The 23683-nt window shown below is 41.5% G+C and overlaps 2 protein-coding genes across 4 annotated transcripts in view; both read left to right on the top strand.

Moving 5' to 3' along the window:
- Positions 1–17703, top strand: part of NUP205 (nucleoporin 205) — a 42322-nt gene extending 24619 nt beyond the window's left edge. For 2 of the 3 annotated variants that reach the window (XM_075210409.1, XM_075210408.1), the window contains exons 23-43: positions 72–186; positions 860–1009; positions 1651–1725; positions 2168–2325; positions 2416–2496; positions 3090–3281; positions 6356–6623; positions 7888–7986; positions 8218–8366; positions 8543–8734; positions 8923–9044; positions 10151–10289; positions 11806–11932; positions 12486–12562; positions 13541–13669; positions 13935–14061; positions 14880–15046; positions 15124–15247; positions 16138–16263; positions 16393–16457; positions 17397–17703. In XM_075210409.1, coding sequence (XP_075066510.1) covers positions 72–186; positions 860–1009; positions 1651–1725; positions 2168–2325; positions 2416–2496; positions 3090–3281; positions 6356–6623; positions 7888–7986; positions 8218–8366; positions 8543–8734; positions 8923–9044; positions 10151–10289; positions 11806–11932; positions 12486–12562; positions 13541–13669; positions 13935–14061; positions 14880–15046; positions 15124–15247; positions 16138–16263; positions 16393–16457; positions 17397–17549 — 2835 coding nt within the window. In that variant the 3' untranslated portion in view covers positions 17550–17703. The remainder of the gene's footprint in view (positions 1–71; positions 187–859; positions 1010–1650; positions 1726–2167; positions 2326–2415; positions 2497–3089; positions 3282–6355; positions 6624–7887; positions 7987–8217; positions 8367–8542; positions 8735–8922; positions 9045–10150; positions 10290–11805; positions 11933–12485; positions 12563–13540; positions 13670–13934; positions 14062–14879; positions 15047–15123; positions 15248–16137; positions 16264–16392; positions 16458–17396) is intronic. The other variant, XM_075210410.1, reaches the window with a different exon arrangement.
- Positions 17704–19599: 1896 nt separating this feature from the next.
- Positions 19600–23625, top strand: STMP1 (short transmembrane mitochondrial protein 1). The gene is made up of 3 exons (XM_075210407.1): positions 19600–19702; positions 20594–20647; positions 23238–23625. Exons 1-3 carry the CDS (start codon positions 19688–19690, stop codon positions 23316–23318), a joined length of 150 nt encoding a protein of 49 aa, XP_075066508.1. The 5' UTR covers positions 19600–19687; the 3' UTR covers positions 23319–23625.
- Positions 23626–23683: the final 58 nt, after the last annotated feature.

Here is a 23683-nt window from a genome sequence, read left to right as displayed (position 1 = left end):
TTATTGTTTCCTTTTCCAGATGTTGTATGCAATTCTGCTGCTATTGGAACTGTTATACCTTGTCTCAATAGGTGATCCACCAGCTGTGTGCCTACGGAGACACATCCGGCCCAACTATGCGATACCTCCGTACTAGCCAGGATTTCCTGGTCACCCAACTCCAGCACCTGCCCTTCTCTATGAAAGGTAACGCAGTGACAATCTAGCATTCGAGGAAATCCACCATTCAGCAGTAATTCTTCTTACCGCAGCTCGTAATATGCTGTTCTGACTTTCTGGACCTTGATCTAACCAGTTTGTCCAATAGTGTATAATCAGCATTGTTGAAATATAGGCCAAGTCATTAACAAGTACCCCAACATAGAACAACTTTACATCCGCCCATTATGTCTTCTGTGTTCTGAAAATAGAACAGAGCGGAGATGGAAGCTGACATAAGGATCACTGCTGTCTATTAGGGAACAGAATGAGCGTGTCTTCCTTATAAATCTGGTTACAGAACGTTAACAAGGACAAGCAGTGAAAGTAAAGCTTGCTCTACTTTCCCCGGCCATGTTCCATCATACATTTTTTTGTTTTAGAAAACCCGTTGCTCCTTTTTGTTTTTTCTGTATTGAGCACTGAACTCTCCGTGAGCATCCGTTACTTCTGACTCTGTTTTTGTTTTTTTTATATTATTATTATTTTTATACCTATGTTAAATTTATGGACCATCTTGCAAAATCCCCAGATGGCACAGAAATATCGAGTCTGAATTTTGCAGTTGGACACTGTCGAGGATGTAGAAGCCTTTAGTTATCAGGCTGTGTAGGGTGTTGCACAATGTAGAATAACAAGGTAGTTTCTTTTGTGCTTTCAGAACATGAAATTTCTGCCTTAAATCAGATGTCCTGGCTGATGAAGACGTCTTCCATTGAACTGCGCATCACCTCTTTAAACCGCCAGCGGTCCCATACGCAGAGGCTGCTCAACCTTCTACTGGACGACATGCCTGTGCGGCCGTACGCAGGTGAGAGTGGGGTGTTAATAAAGACGTGTCTGGTTGTTACATGTTCCAGGGGTCCTGCATAGTTCTTTGTTTAATGTATGTTATTAACCTGACGTTGGTTGACTCACTGTTCGAGAGCTTGCCTAGCTAGGGTTTTACTTTTTAGTAATGGTTTTTTCTTATAATAAAATTATGCTCTCAATGTGTTCTATTAAGTGCTTCATTGTCAGTGGAGATTTCTACCACAGAGTTATTTTCTCAGAACTATAGTGGTGTCTGCTTCTGGTCTATCTGATGGAAATATTTGAAATGTAATCAATGCTCTAAGAAGGATATGACCCACAGATATTTTGGATGACTTTGGCAGGAAAGCATATCTCTTTAAATGGTGTTTGCCCATTGTTTGAATCGCCCAATTATTGCAAAGTATGCCAAGTACGTGAGACACCCCGAGCCATTCCTTAAGAACTATGTAGCTTTAAGCTTCAGTGATCCACGAAAGCCCAGCTCCGCCCACTCAACAGCTTTCAGCAAAGGAATGGGACAGACCGTGAAACACTGCAGTTGTTTCTTGCATGTTACATAGCTAAGTAACGCTGCCAATGTACAGCAATGGCTTTACTTGATCTTGATTTAGTCAAATATCCTTTGTGTACATATAGCAGATGGAGAATCTGGAATGGAGGATGAGAGCCGGAGCCTCAACGTATTTCTTCACTTTGACACCACTACAAAAGGTAAAAGCTACATATACAGCAATCTCAAAGGCGCTATCATGAAGATTTGGAAATGAGTAATGCACAGAAGTTTGTGCACCAATTGTTTGTGAATTGGTGTCTGATACATTTAAATTAATCTTTTCCCCTAGCTAGCGACGTGTTGGCATTTTCACTCGTTTTGTTGTTTGTTTTTGCTTAAATTTGGCTGAAAGGCAGCTTTTAAACATTTTTTTTATATACATTTACTTAATGTTGAGCTTGAATTTCCTTGGGAAAACAGATTTGTTTACTAGTAGCATTCACAAGTGCTTTATTTCCATCTAAAGTTGGGTACTCACGGGTGCTTTAATGTACAACCACCAAACCCTAAGGCAGCAGAAAAACTTAGGGAAGTCTCAAATTGACAGTTATGAATTAAAAGCGGCTCATTTAAGTCCCAGTTTTCATCCTTATTACCCAGTGCGGAGAAAAATCCTGAGCATCCTGGATTCCATCGATTTCAGCCAGCTGATCCCGGAGCCTCTGCAGCTGGACTTCTTTGACCGCAGCCAAATAGAACAAGTCATCGCCAACTGCGAGCAGAAGAACCGCAGGGGGCAGACGGTCTGCAACGTCAAAGTGAGGGCGCCTTTGACGCGAGGAGCGCTGCGCACCACCGTTGGCTTTCTCATGTTTTCAGTAAATGTCTTTTGTGTCTGTGTTTAATAGTTTCTCCGTTGCGTTCTGATCGCGGAAGTCAATGCTCTCCAGGGAATGGCTGCCATTGGACAGAGGCCTTTACTCATGGAGGTACTGTCACGGAATGTTCAGTGATCCCCATTGTTACAATTTTCCCAACAGGGAATTCAGAATGGGATCTGCCCAGTTGTACATTCTACTCATACTGTACATACTCTAGTCCCGATTATACAAATAAAACAGGGATAAAATTAACCTGGAAGAAAGCTCCTCTTGTAATATATCCGATGTCCCTCCTACTCCAAGACAGTTTATGTCTAGTGCCTTTGTTGATAGTGAAAAACTTAACTTTATTGTGGCTGGCTGACATTCACAAGTTCCTCTCCTATTTTTTTTTTCTCCCCTAAGTCAGCATCATTTTGTATTTTAAAAAATTATTAGACATTAATTTATATCAAATCTGTGTAGAACTTAATAATACACATGAAATAACTGAAGAGTTGAACCAATTTGTTGCCCGCCCTTTGCTGTCCGCTGTCATTTGAAGGATAGATCTTCTGCCGCCCGTAAGTTTGGAATAGAGGTGTGGGACAATACCAGGGTTGGCCTAGATCCTATTAATATAAGTTTACATAGACTGTAAGGTGTGCTTGAGTGTGTCGTATATAATATCAGAGCTGTATTTGTGTATTGTATTTCTCCAGGAAATAAACACGATCCTACAGTACGTAGTAGAAAGGAACAAGCTCCTCCAGTGTCTCCATGCCAAACGTCACGCTCTGGAGTCCTGGAGACAGTTGGTGGAGATTATCCTGACCACCTGCCCTCAGGATCTGATCCAGGCGGAGCAGAGACAGCTCATTATCCGGGATCTGCTGCAGGACGTGCATGACAAGGTAACTCCCAGTATAACAAGGTCGTCTTCATAAGATTGTCCGCACAGTATCGGATAAAGTGCAATGACATTCACAACACACTGGTTGTCAAAGTTTACCAGGTCTACAAACCAGTCTACATTGTTACTTACCATGTAATCATCATACAATTCATATGCTGTTTCTGATAATCCTTGTTTGATGCACTCTGAGACGTTCTAGCAATTTTGCCAACTGTTAGGGATCACTTCTCCATCTAAAACCAGAGAAGTCTTTGGGGGTTTCAAAAGATGTTAATACCTTTTCTTTGCTATTTGCATACAGAGAAATATTTACAGTGATAAGGAAATTAAATGTCCAGATATCGATACAGCATAGTTCATTTATTGCACTAGAACCAGCCATCAATATAGATAGCACAGCTCACGAGACAGAGAGATACGGAACAGATCTACCATGTTTTCATGTGCTGTATAAGGAACAAACCATTCACTGACCAATGTTAACACAGTCAAAGGAGAGTTTGCAATGCTAAAAACAGATGTCTCTCTCTTAGAGAGTTACGTTACACAAAGACAGCAGAATAGTAGATTCAACAACTACTGCGTTCTTGTTTTTAAGCCGGTTAACCCTTAATCTGCCTCCTCAACAGTCACGTGAAAATGAAAGTACACCCTGTTTTCTAATCTGTGTTTTTACATATCAGGACATATTTACCAGTCATCTCATCCTGGCCTGGCCAACCTGTGGCTCTCCAGGTGTTGTGAAACTACAAGTCCCAGCATACTCTGCCAGCAATCGGTTAGCAAAGCACGCTGGGGCTTGTAGTTTCACAACACCTGGAGAACCACAGGTTGGCCAGGCCTGATCTTAGTCCTCTTCCAATGGTTCTGCTTTTACATAGAGGGTGATATCATTTCCTGATGACTGAAGGAAGTGCACTAGATTAGTGTCTCCTCACCTGCCTCACATTACCTCTTTTATTAATGTACATATTTTATGGTATACCTTGGCACAGGATGCGAGCAAACTTGTCTGCTATCTCTTTGTTTGCTCTGTCATGTTTGGCCCCTTCAAATCCTTGCAAGGCCCCCAGTGATGTTACACATATCTCTTGCCAACAGATGACACCCTCTAAAGCTAACGTAAAATGATCGTCACACCTCAGTAACATTAAGACGTGATTTATACGTGATACTAGTAGTAATGGCAGAAATAAAGGGATTAGAGGGAAGAGAAGACCAATAGTGGCAGCTCTACTGAATGGTGAGCTCTGCAATGAACTTACTATCACCATCATATAAGCTAGGAACATTCTTATGACACTATATTATACCTTAATCCTTTATACAAATAGAAAGGTAATACAGGGTTAGAATCCCTTTGCATAGTAACCAGATGCTGTCCTGTGCTGTGTTACAGGGTTCAGTTTATAATTGGTAATGTGTTTATCTTTTTATAACCTTGTACTGTTATTTATGAGAGAAGTACTGCCAGTCCTGCAAGATAACTATATAGTACGATCAATAATTAACCATATTTGGTGGTATTTATAAATGACAACATTGCTGAAAGAGACCCCACCCTTTAAATGGGGGTTCCTATTCATCATCATCATCATCATCATCATCATTTATTTATATAGCACCAGTAAATTCTGTAGTGCTTTACAATTGGGAACAAACATTAATAAGACAATACTGGGTAGTACACACAGACATAGAGGTAGGAGAACCCTGCTCGCAAGCTTATAATTTATGGGATAATGGGAATTTGAAACACAAGGGCATGTGCTACATCATATTGCACAATGGAATGCAAAGGTAAAAGTACTGAGTGGGCTGTGTGTGTACCAATGTTGGTCAGAGGGTTGTTGTCTTGTGTTCGCTGTGTAGAGGATGGTAATCTAGGGAGATTAAGATGGTGGTTGAGGAATATCATAAGCTTGTCTGAAGAGGTGGGTTTTCAGAGAACGCTTGAAGCTTTGAAGACTAGAGGAAAGTCTTACTGTGCGAGGGAGGGAATTCCACAAAATGGGTGAAGCCCGGAAAAAGTCCTGTAACCGGGAATGGGAGGATGTGATGAGAGTGGAAGAGAGACGCAGATCTTGTGCAGAACCGAGGTGTCGAGTAGGGAGATATTTTGAGACAAGTGAGGAGATGTATGTCGGTGCAATTTTGTTGACAGCCTTGTATGTTAGTAGAAGAATTTTATATTGGATTCGTTGAAAAACAGGCAGCCAATGTAGAGACTGACAAAGCGGCTCAGCAGAGGAATAACGGTTAGTAAGGAAATCAGTCTAGCCGCTGCGTGCAAAATAGATTGTAGGGGTTCAAGTCTGACATTGGGAAGACCAGTAAGGAGGGAATTGCAATAGTCGATGCGGGAGATGATGAGTGCATGAATTAAGGTTTTTGCAGTGTCTTGTGTCAGATATGTGCGTATTCTGGAAATGTTCTTTAGGTGTATGTAACATGATTTAGATACAGAGTTGATGTTTGGAATAAACGACAGTTGTGAGTCCAGGATAACACCTAGGCAACAAGCTTGCGGGGTGGGATTTATGGTCATGTTATCAACAGAAATAAAAATGTCAGGCAGGAAGCTTCTGTTTTTGGGTGGGAATATTATTAATTCAGTTTTTGAATGATTGAGTTTGAGTTGGATCATGATCCACAGGTTTAAAAACCCTTTCTTAGATTTAATGACAATAATCTGCTCTGTTGATATAACCTATTCTTTCTGCTCCGGATTAATGAAAAAATCATACTGAAAAATGATGTAACTTCAAAATCAAAGTGTCTAAAACCATTACACATACTGATAACCAGATTGTGTATCTCTCATTACACCGTATGTTGGGTTCATTGCAGTCATCTGAGCAAATTGCAGCTATTGATTGACAATGAAGACACTGACATCAATGAATCCAGCCCTCAAGGCAACAATCTGATCTCTTTCTATTGACACCTATTAAATTCTCACTGATCTGGACCGAGTTGATGTTATCATTGCCATGCATTATGTGAAAGGGATTTTTCAGTACGATTCCGCTTGCCTGGAGATTGGTTCAATGTTTCCTTTCACCAATGCAGATTCTGGATGACGACGCTGCTCAGGAGCTGATGCCGGTGGTGGCCGCTGCCGTGTTCACTCTCACCGCGCACCTGAGCCAGTCAATCCGCACTGAACAGAAGCAGCCGCTGACTCCCGGAGTCAACCAGTCGCAGTATGTGCGCATGTTGGATGGGACCTTCGCTTCTCCTCTGGGAACAGAATCCCTGTCGGCCGGATTCGCCTCCATCGGAGACTCTTCACTGCACATGATTCTCAGAAAACTGCTGGAATTCATTCTCAAGACAGGTCTGAATTTAGGCCAACTCTCATCTTATAGTTGCCTCCATTGTGTAACACACACTTGGGGGTAGATTACTAAAAGCTTCTAAAAAGGAAAAGAGGAGTTGCCCATAGCAACCAGTCAGATTCTAGCTATCGTGTTCTAGCATGTACTACATAAGTGATAGCTGCAATCTGATTGGTTGACATGGGCAACACTTCCACTTTTCCTTGTTAGAAGCTTAAATAAATCTACGCTTTGGTGTCTCAGTGAAATCACTGCCTCTTAGTGAATTGATGCATTGTCTTCAAAATTGGTTCAGGTCAGAAAATGGCTGCCACCAGTGTGTGCGTCAGCTGCACTTTAATTGATTGTTGGCCATACAGCACTGTTCTTTGTTTTTCCATAGATACAATTCCACCAAACAAATGATCTAGGGAGATGCCATTTTCTTTCACATTTGACATACGGCTGTGGCAGTATTTTGCACAAGGACAGTTCTCTTACATCCTATGGGGGACACTGATGCTGGGGTATAGAGGGTCCAGACAGGGAGATTGGCACTTTAAATTTTCTTCACTGACAACTGTCAGAAAACTCCTCCCCCTTCAACTACTCCTTAAACTCCTCCCCCTTCAACTCCTCCCCCTTCTATATCCCCACTGCGTGGAACTGAGTGTCCACAGGAGCAAGGTGCTTTCCCCCAGGGCTACCTCTGGCAGTGAAGGATGAGTTTCCAGTTTAAAGGAAAATTCCACAGAAGACTGATAATTTTTGTCCCAAAATATTACCTGCCTATGATTTTCTTTTCACCAACTATGGAGGGAGGGACAACAGAGAGCGTAGCAGCAGTTAGTGGGAGCACCCTCCAGTTTGCATTTACAGCTGATGCCAGTTGAGTCATCTTTTAGGTTTGAGTTTTACTTCTGATATTCAGGTTGGATGTTCCTAAAAATTGTATGTTACAGTTTTCTGAACCATTTCCTAAGACTACAGCTGCACATGCAATTCATAAATGTATAGATGGGTGTAAGGCCAAGAAAAGATCCGTTTAGGTCTTGTCAATATTGACGGATTTTGGCAGGGCTGTAATTGCAGTTTTCAGCAATCATTTTATGGGCAGTGACGGTATCTGTGAATCTATGATCGATCCAGACCGATCAGAAACATCCTGGATAGGATTTGTTAGGGGTGTAGTACAAACACATCTCTTACACAGCTTATTGGTTTATGATCATAACATGTACATATCACACTTCAGTTTTTTGCTGACTTTCATGTGCTGAACAGGGGGAGGATTCCAGAGGGTTCGAGCCCATCTGTACGGATCTCTGCTGTATTACCTGCAAATAGCCCAGAGGCCGGATGAACCTGACACTCTTGAAGCAGGTGGGCAAAGTTTAATATATATAGAGAGAGAGCGCGAGCGCGCAGGCCTGGCCAACCTGTGGCTCTCCAGATGTTTGTGAAACTACAATTCCCAGTATACCTTACCAGCTATCCGCTGGCTATCTTCTGGCAGAGCATTGCGGGGCTTGTAGTTTTGTAACGTCTGGGGAGCCACAGGTTGGCCAGGCCTGAGATAGATAATGTTTCACACATGTCCTCTTTCTTATTCAGCTAATAAGACCATGTGGGAGAGACTGACGGCCCCTGAGGATGTGTTCAGTAAACTGCAACGTGACAACCTGTCCATATTTGAGAGCTACGGGACCACCCTGATGGAAGTCGTCTGTCGAGACGCCTGCGATGGGCATGAGATAGGCAGGGTAACTATGGTTTGATACTATTTTTGGGTGTAACAGTAGAAGTATCAGATAATGACCAGCTTACCTATAACGGAGGATATTGCACTTCCTGCAGGACACAGTAGATGAGCGTCTGTTCGTGCGCTACTGATCACCAGCCTATGATCACCTCCAACACTTCGTCATTTGTATTTCAGATGTTGGCACTGGCCCTGTTAGACCGTCTGGTCTCTGTGGACAAGCAGCAGCAATGGCTGCTCTATCTCTCCAACAGTGGCTACCTGAAGGCCTTGGTGGACAGTCTGGCACAGGATGATGGCACCTTACAGAACCTGCTGTCTCCTCAGCCCCCCATGCTGAAGGCTCTATATATCTATGAATCCAAAATGGTAATGGTTTGCTCAGGAACCATCATTGTTTTATGTTGTAAATCAGATGGACGGCTGTGTTCTTTCCTCTCTCTTGTCCCTCGTCTCCATTGCAGTTTCAACTTCACTTAATTATTTTGAATTTGGAAAAAATACTTTTAAAACCGGTATTATAGTAATAAAGTTTGATAATATCTGTCCTTTTTCAGGCCTTCCTAACCCGCGTAGCCAAAAGCCAGCAGGGAGCCCTGGAGTTGTTGCGGAGCGGGGTCATCGTAAGGCTGGCACAGTGCCAAGTATACGACATGCGGCCGGAGACAGATCAACACGGGTAAGCGAGGAGCAGCCGTATAATTTGACCATGCATTGGTAGTGTAAGGTTAATATGCGACTTATGTCTGTTACCTGAAAGGGTTTATCCACCTTTAGAGACCCCCTGACCATATCTAGCGTCTTCTTTCCATGTAGGGTTTAGGTGATCTTTCCACTGGTATCCCAACGTTAGTTTAAGCATTGCCTGGGATCCTCCAAATTTAACAGTTGTGTCAGCAGAGGAACTTTTTAAAGTTGCAACTTGTTCCGTATCAGAAAAACACGATCATAATCTGCGCCTTCAACATCTGCTGTAGATGACGTCCTAAGTAGAGATGCTCACTGACCCCCATGAACTAGTTTTTTGTTTTTGGTCTGTATTAGCTTCGTGTTTTGGTTTTGGTTTTTGCAAAACCGCCCCTCGTGTGTTTCGATTTTGGATTTTTTAGAAAAAAAAAACTAAAATATGCTAAAATCACAGAATTTTGCTCTTTTTTGGTTCCTACATTATAATTAACCTCAATAACACTAATTTCAAGTCATTTGCAGTCAATTTAGACCACCTCACAGATCACAATATTATTTTCATACACTTTCAAACAAAGACTGCAGCGACCTGGCTGGATGGTAAGCGACAGAGCAATGGCACAAACACACGGCAGTTCCTAGCACATCTAGGACACATTGGCACACAGCAGTGGCAGAAAAGATAAATGGGGGTCCACCCTTCCCCCCCCCCCCACCCTCCGTGATGATGGATCTTTAAAAGGAATTCAAAACGCACACGATGACGTTTTGCCTCGTTTTCAATTCCGAGGGTACGAGACCGTACCGAGCCCGGTACTCGGATCCCCTAAGTACGTGTGTGTTCGGTTCTCGAGGAACCGAGCCTGAGCATCTCTAGTCTTAAGTCATAAGCTGCAAATTATTTCCATCATTGAACTTGGAACATTTTCGGGGGAATCTCCTCGTGGATCAAAGATAATCTTCATAGTATCTGGCCAGGTCTAAAGACCGGGTTTTGTTTTTTTAAATCTAGAGTCTGGGTGTTGCTATACCATCATAGACAATGCTTTCTTATAACACAGTCACATCTCAGTGTGATTTTCTGTCTCCTACATTCAGACACTTTGGAATGAGAGAAGCTCTTGTCTTTATCCCGGCACCAGTGGAACGGTACAGACAGATTCTGTTACCTGCTCTTCAGCTCTGCCAAGTGATCCTGACCTCCAGCACAGCGCAGCACCTGCAGGCGGCCGGACAGGTAGGTGTTGTGAAACTACAAGCCCCAGCATGCTTTGCCAGCAGATAGCCAGCTGAGAGCTGGAAGGGTATGTTGGGACCTGTGGCTCTCCAGGCTTGTTCTAGTCTGTCAACTGTACGGCAAAGGTTAAAGAGCAAGTAATCCCACCTTTGACACCATCTGCACAACAGAGTTAGAAAAAGACGTAGTTCCCCTCCTCAAAACTCTTAATTGTTTCACTTTCCAACAAAAAATAATACTTGATTTAAAACAACACAGTATTGAGAGCAGGCAGAATAAATACTATTAGAATAAGGGGAATACCCAAATCTGTGTCTAGCACAAAAATCACCAATTCCTTATTGACCTATTTAATGGGATTTTGGGCAGAACACCTGAAAGGACAGCTGACAAAGCCCATCCTGCCATAAAACCGGAAATTGTGACTGCGGGTGTCCATAGAGGCATTATTTGCAGAATACACTACTTCCTGATTGAGGAATAAAGCCATGAATATGAAATCTCAAGCAAGAATCTGCAGGCATTCAGTTATTCCCGGACCCCCTCCCATTACAGCAAAGGAGGAACTTAAAGTCCCTTATTGAATTTGTTAAAGCTGAAGGAATTCCTTTCCATTGGGGACTTCCTGTCTGTAGAATTAGTCATTCTCAGAGATAGAAACTTAACCCTCAAAGCTCCAGATGACCTTTCCGAATGTTCTGAAACAACTTGACCTTCCCAATCCGGAACATGAAGGGATTCTTATAACTTAATGGTGACAATAAATAATAATATGTGTAAAACGAGCGACCGGGGTTAACAGTTCTACATATTGATCTTTACGTTGCATTGTAGACTGTAGATTCAGTCTGAAATCCATTAATTTTTATTTCTAATCTTTCTTCTTTTTTTTTTTTTATGTTATTGTCTTTTCAGACAAACAAAAAACAAGTGTAGAATCGGCAGTGCTAATATTGTGTCATACTGGGAGGTAGACTATAAATAATGACACATAATGTAATTGAATAGATGTGCAGGAAATTAGACAAGTCATCAACTAATGACCCCATGATTAAAATGAAAGTAACGGACCACCTATATAATAACTTATATAATATCTCTGATTTACCCCATCACTAATATGGGGAGCACATACATCTGTGATTAGATGTATTCTCGTACACATTAGCTCACAAGCAATTAAAGAAACATGAATTAAAAGAATGATCTTATCCAGAAAATAAATTGGAAGATACACACGGAATTCCTTCCCGCCTTGTAGAACTTAGATCAGCAAGGTACAAAATAGACTTCCTGCTTAACTATAAAACAGGGGTGATGGATTATAAGTAAAATATTTAAATGTAGCAGTACACGTGGCAAGTACATGGCTAAATCCACAGCCAGGGAGCAGCTGGTGGGAATTGTTTTCTTGTATAACGCTATAAAGTGTGGCCGCATGTCTTGTGATGTAACAAATGATAACACATGTCCCTCTTATTAAATGTAACATGTGATTTCTCTACCTGTCTCCCAGGTGTTACAGTTCCTGATCGCTCATTCTGATACCATCCAGGCTATCCTCAGGAGCCAGGAGGGGAGTCTTGGGTCCTTACAGGAGCTGGCCCTGCTTACAGGGATCATCAGTAAAGCTGCTCTTCCAGGTAACTCTTCCTGCATTGGGAACGGACGTATGTGGCGCATTTAACAGTCTGTATAGCGGTTGGGGAACACAGACTGTTGGTTTTGATTCATACTTGAACAGGGCACCTGTGAACAGAAACTGACAGCTATTTTTTAGGGTGAACCAATGTTCATGAAAATGCAGCCAATGAGTTCATTAGGAGCTAGTGACATCACATGCTGCAGGTGATGTCACTGTTTCAGAGTGATTTGATTGGCTGAGAGCCCTGTCAGTAGCCCCTAGCGAGTTGATGTGCTCCATTCCTATGATTACTGGATTAGGCAACATGAGCACTGGGCTCCGCACAAAGCTTGGACTGGATGAGGGCATCATTGTGTCTTTTGTCCCAGGGATTTGTCCATTTCAAGTACATTGATACGGCAGATTCTCATGAATATTGGTTCAGGCCACAACATAACAGCCTACACTGTTTTGACATACACTTCACCACACACTAAATAAAGCTTAGATAAGGACACTATTCATCAATCCCATCGCCCTAACTGGAGAACACATTGTCTTCCATTCTCCAGGTGTGCTCAATGAGCTGGACATCCCTTTAAACGAGGGCTCCATGATCGAACTGCAGGCACATATTGGCCGGTACCAGGTAATGTCTTCGTATTCAGTATATTAACAATTACCCCACTTTGTTTTGCACTAGTGTATATTGAGATACCTACTCCTTAGATCCTTGTCTAGGGGTAGTGTGACTCCAGCACATAGGAAGTGTAACAATTTCCTGATCTTGATGTACCTCTGGGGGCTTCTGCTGGAGAGCTGCAGAAAAGATGTCTAGGATTCTATACAGTGTTGGAAATAAGAGTTGATCCTGATTGGATGGTACTTGTCCAATCAGGAGATATGTGTTATTTCAGTGCTTCAGGCCCCTCCTGTTTTGCGGCTCTTCCACCGAGCTCCGGCAGCTTTACAGCCAGGCTACTCGGTACAAGCATCGGTGACTTTTCTATCCTGCAGAATGGACGGATTCCTGAATGAAGCACTGGTCTAGGGAAAGAATGAATAACATTTTTTAATTTAAGGCTTATATGAAGATGCTGTTGGAGTTCTATGAAGTTTTTTGAAGCCTACAAGATTTGAATAGTTTGCCCATGTACTAGTAATCCTTGCCATAAGAACATACAAGATTTTCCAAACAAAGTAGATTGTAAATATTACTATGTATCATTCATGATTCTCAACGTACCTAAAGGTGAATCTGTTAATTAACATACAAATGGTGGTCTTAAAGGAAGTAGAACAGGTGGATATGAAACATTAGAAAGATAAGGTTTGTTACATGGAGACTTTAAAAACTGCAGTGTTCAAGGTACTAAGGAAGGGATTGCAAGAAGTCCAGTTTGGGGGCTAATATTTAAGTTTGATTTAATTCACAAAATATATGAATATGTCAGTGTGTCTCTCTGAAACTGCAAAACCTTCTTGCTGGATCAGCTATGATCAGCGCACGAGTCTAAAGAACTCTTTGAAGCTAGAACTCTTAATCGTACAGCGTGCTGGCATTTTGCAATTGTGAATTGTAGCAATGTGAATAATGTCAAGGTCCTCATTCGTCTTGTTTCTTTAGCGTATTTGCCTGGTTTTATTAAACCGCTTTGGGGGCTCAGACAAACTCCGCCAGCTCAGTTTACAGGGCGATGGCTCCCAGTTGGACGGAGTGAGTAAGAAAGACGACATGGAGCTGGCCATGCAGCAGGTGAGGATCTTGTTATATTGTGCCTCACTTATGTATTTATTACATTATAGAAACACTGTTTTAAAAGAACCATTGAATGAGTTCTGACGCTCCTTTTCCTTTTCCTGTTTATCACAAATACTCCCCCTAGTGGTAGAAAAATCAAATTACTTGCGTAATTCATCTAGCATGTTATCCGGACACAATTAATCCTACAATGTAGTTAGGGTTATATATGGATTATTTAAGTAGGTTTCAGGATTTTTACTGTAATTCTTTCCTGTAGATCTGTTGCAATGTGATGGAATACTGCCATACGCTGATGTTACAGAACTCCCCTAACCTTCAGCAAATAGTGTGTCTCTTCACCCCCAGTCTGACGGAGAGCAGCAGCAGAGATGGCTCCAGACTAGGTATGTAATGGGTATGCTCTATGAACTAGTGTGTATCTGATAAGTAGGACTGGAGAAAACTAGCCCCCCACTCCCCAAGAGCCGCTATGACACTACTTGCCTGACGTAAACTCCGGATTCCCTGTGTCCACATAACATCGGTGGACAAGGCGGAGCTTTATCTTCTCTCTCTTCTATTCTAGTTTAATGTGGGACGAGATCAGCCCCATCTAAGTAAGTGGAGGAGATCTGGAATTATTAAAGCGTACCTCCTTCTGGTTCCACCTTCAGATAACTTAAATGTACTTTCACCTTCTGCAAATTTTACTATATGTTTCATTGCTTTGCACATTTTTAGTCGGTGCGAGTATCAGAGACAAAAAAAACAACTTTATGTTATAAAGATAGAGAGAAAAAAAGCAAAGTTTTTAGAAAAAGTTACGTGTTGGCATGTACAAATTATTTGAAGGTGGATATCACGTTTTAGAGGTGCTGGCAATATGCTGAGATTTGTAGTCCTATAACAAGTGGTGAGCTTACAGGTTGCCTACCTCTGATATATATTACATAACTTTTATTTATTTAACTATGTCTCTTTAAGTATGTCTGTACACACGAGTGGGTGTGGCTTAGAACAACTTGTAGCCAATCAGAACTTTGGAAAGTTAACAGCAGCGCTAATTCTTTCAGCTGAGCCAACTATGGAATATCCATGTGTAGGAGCTATTGAAGAGAGTATGTTTGTAACCAATGTGAGCATCCAACCGAGAGTAAAGGTATGAAGCTCACACACCAGTGCTGGAAAATCGAGGTCATACTCACTTTATTCTATGTTACAGACACCCAGGGATCGTTCTTTCCCTCCTGGCGGTCGCCCAGTTTGGGCATTGTGCTGTCTCTTCTAAAACAGAGCTCTAGCGACTTCTTCACATACTATGACATCCACCGGCAATCCATGAGCAAATTGCAGAACGTGGAGCAGCTCCCACCGGACGAGATCAAAGAGGTATTGGACGAGACCAAGCTGCGCTCTCATTAACGCAGAAGCGCCGTGTTGTTGACCCTGTTTTCTTCTTGCCCTAGTTGTGCCAGTCTGAGACGCCGATCGGGGTGGATAAAATCTCATCCACGCAGAAGTATGTGCTGGCACGGAAGAGGCTGGTGAAACTCATCAATAGCAGAGCCAAGCTGCTGTCTGTCTGCTCCTGTATCCTCTTGTGATATTTGTATGTCCTCGTCCCTTGTGACAGATTGGAGGAGGCCTTTCTCAGACTTGTTTTCAAATCCTATTAACGCAACATTATAACGCAGTGCCCGTTCTTTATACATCCAGGCTGACATATAATGTACACCCGACTTGTTTATTAAAGCAGTCTTAATTGGGGTGTGTTCCTAGTCGCCGTGTTTTTATGGGTTTTATTAACAGCCCAGGTCTTCACCCAAGTTAAAAAAAAAAAAAATAACTTTGGAGTTCACTAAGACAAAACTTTTTATTCTTTTCCTGGTGTTACCCTGAGGATTTCGGCGGTCCAGTGCTGTAATTATCTATCATGGCGGCAAGCAAGCAGTTGTGTTGTCTATGTCTCTCAACCATGAACCTCCATATCTCATGGTTGAGATATCGCCAGAGATGGGGCATTGACATTACCGCTGTCTGCTTAAATCAGGTGTCCGCAGCGGGAAAATGGAATGCAGTGCTGGACTGTTGGAGTCGACGGAGGGACTAAAACGGGGAGAAAGTAAGTAAAACTTGCAAGATTAGTTTTGGGTGGAACTCACTAAGGTTTAGTTTTGGAAGAAATTCTTTAAGGTTTTGCTGTTTTGGGTTCTCTTTTTGTATTTTGTATGTTTGTTGGCTTTGGTCCTCTTGCGGACTGAGATGTCCTGGAGTCTCCTGAGCTAGGAGCCAGTGATCGTTGTGCTTTGATGTCCCGTCCCTGTGTCTCTGCCTTTTTATATGGATCATAGCAGTTGTCTATGGGAACTTATATTAGGTGCCTGATCGTAAAAGTATTTGATTTACGCTTGAAACCGTGCTCGTCTGCGTGTATATAATTTAATCTCTTGACTGTTCTCCTTCACTGGTCACTAAATTAGATATCATAGAAACCTGTCTGTTCATTCTCTGGCGCCATCTAGAGTATTACTTGCTCCAGTGCACCCCAAGTGACAGCCAGGAGTCGCTATTCTCCAGTGCGTCTTTTAGCAGCAGAAGATTCCAAGGTGAGTGATGAGCGTTGTGTGTACACCACTGAGAGATGTGGTATACAGGTAGAAGTGTCTATATTTCCATAGAATAGAACTGACCTGTACATCCAACCTGAGGGTATTTAAACTTGTTTGTCTCGGCAGCTACACTAAATAGTGACACAGAGCCCAGGACACCGAACAAAGTGACCCAACAAGACATCGATATGGTGAGCTCAAACTTTGATTGTTCTCACCTGTTTTTTTTATTATCCCGTTTCTGATCCCCTGGATGGATCAGAACATTTTGCCGCTGCTGTTGTTTTTGTGTGACGAGTGCCATTTACACATATGGTTATAGTGACGGTTGATCTGTTCTTCCTCCTCTTTTCCGTGGCTGTGTGATCAAATACATTCACTAGGCTTAAAGGATAACTCCACCCCAGGGTGAGCCTGATTGCTCCGAGCTGGAGTCACAATGACGATCTGCTTTCCCCCCTTTTTGTTCCATCATACGCCTTTGCTAAAACGGCTGTGTGCACAGCACTGGGATCTCCATAGGGATCACTGCGGAAGTTTCCCTTTCCGTCTCCTAGAGAGAATTAGTTGCATACATCTATATCTAGCTTCTAATTCAATACTTCCATAAAAAGTGGAAAGGTAATATACTCCCCCTGCTATTGTCAGACCAGCAGCTTTACGGTATCAAATTGCTCTCTGAAAAGTGAGATATAAAAATATCAGAGCTCTGACGTCATGGAAGTTTGCTTTCACGATATATATAATCTTTTTGTGACGTTACACAAGGCAGAATTAAGATCATTGACAAAGAAGATGCAGTAATGGTAAGTGAGGCTGTTTTGAATGTTTATAGTTCCCAAAGGAGAAATGAGAACAAAATAGAAAATCTAATTTACATTGTGTATATTATTTTTGCACATATATTTGAACTTTATTAAATGGCTGCTGCAAATTGGTTTACTTGAGCGGTAACGGAGCAGCAAAAAAAAAATAATAAATAAATCACTTAGTCATCTCATGGGGACGTTATAGAAGTGATTATGTTGATGATGATGATGACGATGTTGTGTGGGACCCCAAACACTGGAACCCTATTGTACACCCACAGATTGACTAACGTTTCACTTTGCTTGTTCTTTCTTTACCAGCTGCAGAGAGAAGGTGCAAACCTCTTTGGGGAATCCCTACAGAAGAGACTGTTGGACATTGAGAGCATGTATTGTAAAGCGCAGTCTCGGCACAGTTTTATCCAGGCCCTGGTCCGGAGGATAAGAGGTCTCCTACGAGTATCAAAAGCCTGATCAAGATTCAGAAACCATTATGCCAGAATGTACACCATTTATTTTCTACCTTCTAAATTATGAACAGACTTTTTCACTTTTCCAGATGAATGATAAAAAATTGTGTGACATTTTTTTATTGCCACTACAAACTGATTAAAAAATTGTACATTTCAGATGGGCTGGGGTTTTTATGTGTTTGCATCTATTAACTAGATCTTATGCCTGGGTTTGTACATGTTATAGTGGACATAACTCACTGCACTGATGATACAAAATAATTTTCCTACCAATTTTCATACTTTTATTTCTGATGGTCTCCATCTGTCCAGTATTCTCTGTCCCATCCCTTCGCTGAAAGCAGGCACCCATCCTTCCTGGCAAGCAATTTTTCATGACTTGAAGTTGTGCATAATTCTGTTGCAGCCTCTGAATTTGATGTATATGGACATGACCAAGGATCTTGCAGCAAACAACGAACATTCTTTGCTTGTCATTTTTAGCTTTTTATTGCTATGTTAGCATCCTTCAGTCTTCTGTCCAAGGGATGTGACCTTCGCGTTTTGGAGTGGTGGGGAAGTACACCATCACACGTTCCTTTTTAACAAAGCTACAGTGGAAATTAGGGGGACACCTGAACAGAGCTTTTTAGCTAAATTTGTAAACGTTTAAACTGTATGTGGGAGTTTAATTATCGTTTTAGATACAGCTTGCCATACACCCTGCTCTGCTGATAAATACAAGGGGGTAAAACACAGCAACTAAATGGAGTATGGCTGATTTATAGCTCTGTTTTGCTTTGAGGTGTTTTGCTGAAGGAATAAACTTCCAAGATCATCAACATTTACATAATGCCAGCAAATTCCGTAGTGCTTTACAATTGGAGATTAACCTGTTTTTGTAGTACCCAATAGACGGTAAGTTCCACGTTGTGACTTATTCTGAAAGTCTTGAGGATCACCAGTTCGAGGCTTTATGAGTACTGCGGACACGGAAATCAATATACAGAGATATTTTTGGAAAAATCAACAGCTATAGCTTTACGATAAAATATAAACTGAATGCATACCAAAACGTATGGTGCCATTTGAAGCAATTTATAATGCAAACCAAAGAGAACAGGCTGGTGCCTAATTAATCTGCACACTAAATAAAACAAAGCAAAGAGAACTTAATTTACCAAATAAGTTATACAGAGATTACAAACAAATCATTAATTAAAAATTCCAATATACATAGACACTTCGCTTGCCTACCTGTGATAGAGAGCTGTGCTGGAAAGTAAATATTGCCCTGGTATATAACATCCAGCTTCCCACAATTGTAACTATATACTGACAATGCAGTACCGGAGCTGGGGAGGGTACTGGGTGCTGGTGGCATGTGATTATTTAATATAAGTATAGCTGGAAGGCTGAGCAGCCCAAACATTCTATAGAAGTGATATATACGCTAAGGCAGGCCTGTCCAACCTGCGGCCCTCCAGGTGTTGTGAAACTTCAAGCCCCTTGTAGTTTTACAACATCTGGAGGGCCGCAGGTTGGACAGGCCTGCGCTAAGGAGATGATACGTAAATATATATATATATATATATATATAATTACGTATTTTATTTTTTTATTTGTAAAACATCAGTGGTCATTCTAAAGATGTGAGATATGGTAATGAAGAGGGTAATCAAAATAGAGATTTGCACATTCAGGTGATACTCATAATAGAGATTTGTGGCTAGGTGGTCAAATAGTTGTAGAAAATGACTTTCAAATGGATGGTTTTTGAACAAAGCATCTCAATAAAAGGAGAATATACTAAAAGTAATATATTAATGTTATTGAGAGTGTTTTTTTCCTAATAGTATAGTTTACAATATGCCTACAGAGTTGGTTCTGTACACTAAAACACACGGGGGGTACAAAAAAACGAATCTATGTCTAATGTAGCTGGTTTGAGCTCTCCTATAGCTGCCACGACATACTCACTAATGGCCACTAGGGGTCTCTAGACCCATACGATCGCAGACGGCTCTCTAGGCAGCAATAACGTTTAGAGGGCACGCTTTGCCCTCTTTAAAGATGGCGGCCCCGGGAACACCCTCCGGAAGTAGGAAGTGACCTAGGGTGGAGGAGTTGAAGCCTGTGCTGGGAGGAGAAGCTGCCATCATGTTACAGTTTGTGGTAAGTTACCTGAGTTTATCCCGGGACAGGAGATGAGTGCAAGCTCTTCTTCATGTTATTTAGGTTACTGAATACATGCATGATATGATGGTTAGAGGTTCCAGGTAGTCTTCATAAGTCCAGTAATTATATTACGTACTTATTGTATTACAGGTCACCTAAAGCAGTCTTTTTATTTTAAATTATAATAAAAACAACATCATGCATCTTATTAGCCATCTGTCTGTTATATTCAGGGATAGTCCTAAATGTCCCTATTGTTTTTTTAATGTTATTGGCCAAATGCACAGTACAACCTCCAAATCTTCCTTCTGGCTTCCTAATCTTCATGCATATCACATGGAACTACAAGTCAAGCTAGAGAGCCGCAGGTTACCTACCCGTGTAACCAAAGGCTGCCAGTTCCTGCTGGGACTGTTAGTTCCACAGGCTGCCCATGCCTGGAATATTAATTGTCTCTGTTCACTGCATTACATATTATATCCTTGCAGCAGTGTAGCTCTGTAAATTGCATTCATATATTCGGTGAACCTATCTTGCAACATTGTTATTATGTTGACTATTTTTAACAAGTATGTAACATAACGTTATAAAGATATAAAACAAATTACTTGACATTCTTTGAACTTGCATGGTCACCCCTTAACATTATCCTTGCAATCACAGGATCACAGGGCGTGGCATACAGCACTTATTGGAAAAGACCCACATACATGTCTATTGGTTTGTTAGTTCCCATTTCATTGTTAAAAGGAGATATGAAAAACAAAGAAGAAGATCTGTTGTAAGGTTTCTGGGATGACAATGAATGTTGCTCTTTGCCCTGTATACTTGTGTACAGGTAACTTTGTTCTGGCTGTAGGTGATGTTGTCTCCTCTTTTTTTTTCCAGCTGGGATTTGCCTTTGGGAATGTGGTGGGAATGTACCTGGCGCAGAATTATGAAGTAAGTACATTTGTTACATTCGGTGCAACTAGTTATTGAGCTCTGGGATAGAAGCTATACAGACCCTATTACATTCAAGATTCTCTTTATTTTCCTTTGCTGCGGAAGGGCTACTCCCCAAATACTGTGGTGTCCGTTGTTTATCAAAATACCCCCCAGTGTGCCTCATTCTAGAGCCATAGGAGCCACTAGAATAGTCCGCTCAGATCTCCAACCCCTTTCAGTGACAAGATTGCTAATTGGATGGCTGTTGCAGCATCCACCCTGTGCTCTCAACACAAGAAAGCAATGTGGTCCGACATTCAAAATGTTCATCTATTTTCTGGTGGGAATCTCTTGTATAGTCACCGGTAAGGTGAGTATCTGATGAACAGTGGTGGACCTTGGCTCCGGGTCCTCAAGGTTTAGCAGCATGGTGGCTCCGTGGCTATCACTTCTGCCTTACAGCACTGGGGTCATGAGTACAATTCCCTACCATGGCCTTATCTGTGAGGAGTTTGTATGTTCTCCCCGTGTTTGCGTGGGTTTCCTCCTACACTCCAAAAACATACTGGTAGGTTAATTGGCTGCTAACAAATTGACCCTAGTCTGTGTGTGTATGTTAGAGAACTTAGACTATAAGCCCCAATGGGGCAGGGACTGATGTCCGTGAGTTATCTGTACAGCGCTGTGGAATTAGTGGCGCTATATAAATAAATGGTGATGCATTTTTCCTATGCACACCACGCTTCCTGTACCACTATTAAAGGGACACTGCAATGGCTGATAACAGAGGACAATGAGCTGAAGGGGTTCAATAATGTCTAATATATTTAGTTCTATCATGGGACGGTAACTTTTACATGTTCATTTAGGTGAGTAAAAAGCTTTAAATATATACATTAATCGACCTTCTCATCACCATACATTCATATAGACAATAATTGAAATAATGTTGGTGTTTCTCTAGGCAGCACTGCCGTGTTTTCAAATTGGATCAACACTTTTTAAGTTTAATTTTTGTGGGGTGTTTTTGTCTTGCGCCTGGGCTCCTGTTTTATTCCCAGGTCACTTATTACTTGCAGCGTTGTTTTCCCATAATTCAATCTCCAGAGGAAACAGGATAAGTGGGGACATGTTCCTATAAATATTTAGGTCACTCTAATCCTGCATCCACTTGGTTGTTTTTTTGTTTTTTAAAACTGTCACCAGCCTGCCTTTTATCTAAAGCAGTCTCTGAGAATGTGGAAAATGAATCATGGATCACAGGAGTAGGGCTGTGCGAGGGGGCTACCGGCCAGGGTGCAAACTTGAAAGGGGGAATATTTTAGGTTCATTTGGTCTACAAGCGTTCTCTGAAAACCCACCTCTTCAGACAAGCTTATAATATTCCTCAACCACCCTCTTAACCTCACTACATTACTCTATTACCACCCGTTATACAACTACCCCTTGACCAACATTGTTGTGGGACAGGATCATTTAGCTTATGAGGTTAAGTCTACATTTGCAGTTGACCCAGCCAGACCGCAAAGGTAAAATGACTCGTGTCAAACTCCCATTGTCCAATAGATTGTAAGCTTGCGAGCAGGACCTTCTCACCTCTTTGTCTGTTTTACCCAGTTTGTTTATTAGTTTACTATGTTTGTCCCCAATTATAAAGCGCTACGGAATATGTTGGAGATATATTAATTGATGATGATGATCATTTCTAATGCTGTATCACCGCTTTTTCTAAAGAAGACTGCTTAGAAGTATTTAGAGAAGTCCTCTTGTTGGATACTTGTCCTCACTTTAAGCATGATGTTGGAGCACTTTGAAGTGCAGAAGGCACTACATACTGTATATTGCAGGGTTTCCCAAATCTAGGCCTCAGGGAGCCCTATTATGTCCATGTTTTCCATATCTCCTTGCTGGAGCACATGTGTAATCATTACTGACTGACACAATGTAACAGATTTACAGATGGTACTAATTATATCACTTGTCATCTGGAAAACCTCCACAGCTGGGGCCATTGGACTGGATTTGGGAAACACTAATATATGCTATTAAAAAAAAAAAAATCCTCAAGAGCTACCAACAGGTCATGTTTTCAGGATTTCTGTCTGTATAAACAGGTGGGAAAATTACTGAACTAGATGAACTCGCCAGTGCATGATAAAAGAAATTCTGAAAAACATGAATTGAGGACTGAGTTTGGGCACCTCTGGTATAGATGAAAATAAAAACAAATACTAGGTTTTTGTTTGTTTAGATTTTTTGCTTATTTGCGCTTTGTTATAATAAGTAGGGGTTTTTTTTTACCTATTTTTGTCTTTGATTTTTTGGTAATTGTAACTTTTTAAAAGTAGTCTGCCTTTTCCTCTTGCCATTTCCGGGCTAATGGATGTGACCCCAGTATGCACATTAGAGAGGGGATACATACAACTGTTGTTTTTTAAAACATAAAGATGTTCGTTGCCTCTGCTGCGTTGTATAGAGGTCGGCAGATCCCATTACAACAGTGTTTTTAACTTCGTCAACTTGCTGTATTTGGTATTTTAAAGAGATTAAAGGTTCGCTTTTTAAATATACTAAACTGTCTTTAATTTTTTTTGTTATGGTTAAGGTGCCGGACATAGGGAAAAAAGTTGCAGACTTTAAAAAGGATCTGGACGAAAAAAAGAAACCTCCGAGTGATAAATCTTAATAAAGTTCCTTGCCGGGAAGTTCCTCTGTATTTAGTAGACGCCCTTTGTATCTGTAAGCTGCTGTGGGGGAGATGGACCGAGGACTTGACCGCTTTGCAGGATCTCTCTCGGACAGAGGCTCCGTACAACAGAGAACTGTTACTTGGATTCTTCTGCCAACAGGTTCCAAAGATCTTCCACCCCTCCTCGTCCTCTGTGGTTGTTGCGTTGGGAAAGCCAACAAAACTTTAGAGTGTGACATACGATAATCAAATAACTGCTGCTTTTAGCTCTGATGGGTTTAATAAAGTGATCTCTTTATTGTAAGCTGGAAAATACACATTGCTTTGTGACGCTGAATGCAGGAGCTGGGATATTACACGTC

This window comes from Mixophyes fleayi, chromosome 4 (genome assembly GCF_038048845.1).
Source record: "Mixophyes fleayi isolate aMixFle1 chromosome 4, aMixFle1.hap1, whole genome shotgun sequence".
Classification (NCBI taxonomy): Eukaryota; Metazoa; Chordata; class Amphibia; order Anura; family Limnodynastidae; genus Mixophyes; species Mixophyes fleayi.
This window is presented reverse-complemented; position numbering and strand designations above follow the sequence as displayed.